The sequence below is a fragment of the Ovis aries genome, chromosome 15 (genome assembly GCF_016772045.2).
Source record: "Ovis aries strain OAR_USU_Benz2616 breed Rambouillet chromosome 15, ARS-UI_Ramb_v3.0, whole genome shotgun sequence".
In the NCBI taxonomy this organism is placed as follows: domain Eukaryota; kingdom Metazoa; phylum Chordata; class Mammalia; order Artiodactyla; family Bovidae; genus Ovis; species Ovis aries.
The window spans coordinates 77,566,910-77,572,092 of record NC_056068.1 but is presented as its reverse complement, the minus strand read 5'-3'; the positions used below and the strand labels follow the sequence as shown (position 1 = coordinate 77,572,092).

General features: G+C 38.7%; 1 protein-coding gene across 1 annotated transcript; it reads left to right on the top strand.

Moving 5' to 3' along the window:
• The first annotated feature begins 2,091 nt into the window (after positions 1–2,091).
• LOC114118323 (olfactory receptor 5W2-like) lies at positions 2,092–2,874 on the top strand. Its single transcript, XM_027979071.2, has one exon. The coding sequence runs from the start codon at positions 2,092–2,094 to the stop codon at positions 2,872–2,874; it is 783 nt and encodes a 260-aa protein (XP_027834872.2).
• The last annotated feature ends 2,309 nt before the right edge of the window (positions 2,875–5,183 follow it).

Sequence of the window (5,183 nt, the reverse complement as noted above, 5' to 3'; positions counted from 1 at the left end):
ATCAATTTATAAATACAACATTTTATACCTGTTTACTCAGTTGAATACATTCTGTAGCTTAACGTTCAGGAACAATATTTTCTTCTCAGAATTGGCAGATTCTGTGGCTGTTAATATCTATAATATAACTATTAAATTAATTTATTTTGATTCTGGTTTATAGGAAAGATATTACTCCTTTTATAATCGGAGTAGCATATAGGTGAATTTAAAGGGGGCTTGGTAAGTTTGTTCTCTTTTATTTGAAATATAATGTATGAGTGAATGTAAAAATTAAAATGTGCATATTCATCTTCATGTGAAGCCCCATAGCTGCTAAGATCAAAAGAAAAAATTCCTTACCCACTCACTGTTCTTATCTACATCAGAGATATGCAATCTGCGTGCAAACATATGACAGACCCATAATGCATTCATCCTAGAGAGAGAGACCTACGTATCGCAGAAGCACTTAGCGTCCCTAAACCTATTTCCATTTTTATAATATAAAAGTCCGTTAAAATCCAAAGAGATGCAACAGTAGATGTTAGATTCTGTGGTCTTCACTTCATTTTAGCATTTTTCTTTGTTCAAGAGCCTCCTCCTTTGGCAGCAGAAACTCTGTAAGTAGGTAATAAGTCATGTGGCAAAGCAGTGATGAATATTTAGAGAAAAATTTCAGTGTTACTTATTTCTTGTCTCACTAAATACTAAAGACTAGGATCAATAACAGTTACTTTCATTGCTATCAGTGCATGCTGTACTAATAGATTGTAAAACTAGCAATAAATATTTTTAATTATGTTTTATGTGCAACATGATAATGAAAATAAAATTTTGTATCCAAGGAATTTTTTCAGCATAGTAAATGGTTATTCATATACTATCAGCCTGCTGTCTCCAGCATCGGTGTTTTTTTCACATTGCTTTGGCGATGTAACGAGATGTCAATTCATCCAAATATCCTTCTCGATACAAAGAATACAGTGCTCAGAGAAATTAAAGAGCTTATGGCGGTAGTTTAGTTAGGAACAACACCTAGAAATAGACAGAAGTTTCAAAACTATCTATCTCGAGTCTTTTTTATTATTATCAAGTAGATAGCAATACCTCTTTAAAGAATGCCCACTGACTTAGTCATTTTCTGAGTGTATGCTCTGTTGCTACGTTCTGTCTCACTCGTTGCGACCTCATAAACTGCAGCCCACCAGGCTTCCTTCTCCACGGAATAAGAATCATGCCTGGAAAATCCCGTGGATAGGGAGCCTGGAGGGCTGCAGTCTATGAGAATGCAACGAGTCAAACAGAGTTTAGCGACAGAGCATGCATGGAGGCACACACTCAGAAAATGACTTGATCAATGGGCACTCTTTAAAGAGGTATTGCTATCAGCCTGATAATAATAAAAGTATCTGAGATGGGCAGTTGAGAAACCTGTGCAAATCTAGATGTAACTGCTGAAGTATGTCACTGCCTACGTTGTTGTCCAGTCACTAAGTCATGTCTGACTCTCTGTGACCCCATGGACTGCAGCACTCTAGGCTTCCTTGTCCCTCACTGTCTCTTGGAGTTTGTTCAAATCTATGTCAATAGAGCTGGTGATGCTATCTAACCATCTCATCTTCTGCTGCCTCTTCTTCTGCCTTCAATCTTTCCCAGCATTAGGATTTTTCTAATGAGTTGGTTCTTTGCAACAGGTGGCCAAAGTATTGGAGCTTCAGCTGCAGCATCAGTGGGTCCTTCCAATTTCCTTTAGGGATCGACTGGTTGCTGTCATGAACTCTTCAGTTCCTCTGAGCACTACCTTCCTTGTATCAAGAGGGATATTTGGATGAAATGATATCTCATCACATCTTCAAAATAGTGTGCAGAAAACACTGATCTTAGACACATCAGGCTGAGAATGTTAAAGAAAAAAAAACATTGCAGAAATAAATTGTGTTCTCCCCTGCAGATATTTGTGAACACCCTGAAGTGGTTCCCTTATGTGTATCATTTTCTTGATCATTTCCTCAAGACTTTAGACCAGACGACAGAAGAATCCAAAGAGGAAACTGCTCCTCCTTCACTGAGTTCATATTGTGGGGAATCACGGAGAAGCCTGGAGTCAAGATGATCTTATTTACCATGTTTGTTATTGTCTATCTCATTTACCTTCTGGCAAATCTGGGAATGATCACCCTCATTAGGATGGATCCCCAGCTGCACACACCCATGTACTTTTTCCTCAGCCACCTCTCCTTCTGTGACCTCTGCTATTCCACAGCTATTGGCCCCAAGATGCTGGTGGACCTTTTAGCCAAAAAGAGATCAATCTCCTTCTATGGCTGCGCTCTGCAATTTTTGATCTTCTCTAACTTTATAGACTGTGAGTGTCTCCTGCTGGCAGTGATGGCCTATGACAGGTACAAGGCCATCAGCAGCCCCTTGCTCTATGCGGTCAGCATGTCCAGCAGGGTGTGCTCCCTGCTCATGGCGGGGGTTTACCTGTTGGGAATGACAGATACTTTGATACACACGACATTAGCATTCCGCTTATGCTTCTGTGGGTCAAATGTGATTAACCACTTTTTTTGTGACTTACCTCCACTTCTCTCCCTTTCATGCTCTGATACACGGGTCAATGAATTGGCATTATTCATTTTTTTTGGCTGTGTTGAACTGACCTCCGTTTCAGGAGTCTTTGTCTCTTATTGTTTTATCATCCTAGCAGTCTTGAAGATCCACTCTGCTGAAGGGAGGTTCAAAGCTTTCTCCACCTGCACCTCCCACCTAACTGCCGTGGCAATTTTCCAGGGAACTCTGCTCTTCATGTATTTCAGGCCGAGTTCATCCTACTCTCTGGATGAAGACAAAAGGTCCTCGTTGTTTTACACCCTCATATTCCCATGTTAAACCCTCTGATTTACAGCCTAAGGAACAAGGATGTGAAACAGGCCCTGGAAAAACGGAAACTTTAAATGTGATTTTAAAGGTTTTTATTTCACACACTCTCATAGTCACAAGTACACGCACATTGTTGTGGTTTTTTTAATATAAACTTATACTGAGCAAGGCAAGAGAAACAGTTGTCTTAAACAGTTCAAATGAGAATTTGTTGTTATAAAGTCTAAGTTTTAGAAAATATTTTAGTTCTGAAATATTGCTTACTTCGATTCATGTATCAAGAGTTTGCATATGATACTTTCCCTTTGTTGAAAACTTTCCAGAATTTTCTAATTTTGTCAAATATTTCTGCTTTATTCTTTCATTTGAATAATATTTTGGCTACCTTAAGAATTATTGTATTCCCTGAGAAATCTTTGAGTCTCTTTATGTTCTATGGTATACACTGTACTTTCTATACAAATGAATATAAGCAAATGCTAATAAGAAGCATTAATTGATTAAATAGTATATAACTTTTAAGAAATCTCAAAATCTATGAAATAAAAATGAGGATTAAAATCCAAAATAAAATCTAAAACTAGTGTATCTTTTGATAGATATATTCAGGCTTAGATCTAATAATTATTCTACTTGGGAGATAAAATGATAGTGGGCAGAGGATCTGACAATTAGATGGGTCTTGAGAGGGACAAGACTGTCTTTTAGAATTCAAGAAGCTTTGTTTACCACATATGGAAGAACCATAAATGCATTATGCTGACTAAAATAGGCAAACAGATAAAGATGAATACTGTATAGCTTCACATATACGTTGAATCTTAAAAGTTCAAACTTATAGAATTAGAGTGTAGACTGGTGTTTTTTTCCAGAGTCTCAAAGGTGGGCGAAATGAGTAATAATGGCCAAACTTACTATTATTTAGTGAATAAGTTCTGGGGATCTAATGTATATGATGACTCTAGGTAATCATTCTATGTTATAAACTTGAAATTTCCCAGGAGAGTAGATCTTAATGGTCCTTATCATACACATACTCTAAATGTTAACTCTATGAATTAACAAACTGTTTACTAACCATACGGTGGTGACCATTTCACAACACATGCATATATCAGATCTTCATTTTGAATACCTTATACGTGCTATTTGTTAATTTTAACTCAATAAAGCTTGGATAAAAGGAAGGAAAGAAGGCTATAAGGACCAATAGACAGAAGAGTAGTATCGTTATAAGGACCAATGGACAGGACAGTAGTATCGGTATAAAGACCAAGGGACAGGACAGTAGTATCAAGACCAATGGAGAGGACAGTAGTATCAGTATAAAGACAGATGGACAGGACAGTAGTATCAAGACCGATGGATAGAACAGTAGTATCGGTATAAAAACAGATGGACAGGACAGTAGTTTCATTATAAGAACCGATGGACAGGACAGTAGTATTGATATAAAGACCAATGGACAGGACATTAGTTTCGTGCATCACCATGCTGTCTTTGTTGTTGTCCAGTTGCTCAGTCATGTCCGACTCTTTGCAACCCCATGGTCTGTAGCACACCGGGCCTCCCTGTCCCTGGCCATCTCCCAGAGTTTGCATAAGTTCACATTCATTGCATCGGTGATGCCATCCAGCCATCTCATCCTCTGATGCCCTCTTTTCCTTCTGCTCTCAATCTTTCCCAGCATCAGGGATTTTTCCAATGAGTGATCTGTTTGCATCAGATGATCAAAATATTGGAGCTTCAGCTTCAGCATCAGTCCTTCTAGTGAATATTCAGGGTTGATCTCACTTAAGATTGACAGGTTTGGTCTCCTTGCTCTCCAAGGGACATTCAGGAGTCTTCTCCAGCACCACAGTTCCAGGGCTTAAATTCTTTGTCACTCTGCTTTCTTTATGGTCCAGCTCCCACAACCATATGTGACCACTGGGAAGACCATATCCTTGACCATATGGACCTTTGTCGGCAGAGTAATGTCTCTGCTTTTCAACACACTGTCTGGATTTGTCAGTGCTTTCCTGCCAAGAAGCAGTTGCCTTCTGCTATCACGGCTGCAGCCGCCCTCCACAGTGATTTGCCCAAGAAGAGGATATCTGTCACCGCGTCCACATTTTCCCCTTCTGTTCGCCAGGCAGTAATGGGGCTGGATGCCATCAACTTAGTTTTTGGTTTTTTAAAAAATATTTATCAACTATCAATTTCATCACTTTCTCCATGATAATTTCCTTCCCTTGTTTCCTCTTCTCATGCCTGTTTTAACGTCTCTGTCTTTTTGTGATGAACAGTCATCTATTTAAGTGTTATTTTATTTCATC

What these genes read in the sequence shown, in the direction of transcription:
- LOC114118323 (XM_027979071.2), top strand. Translation starts at nt 2,092, where the DNA reads ATGATCTTATTTACCATGTTTGTTATTGTCTATCTCATTTACCTTCTG.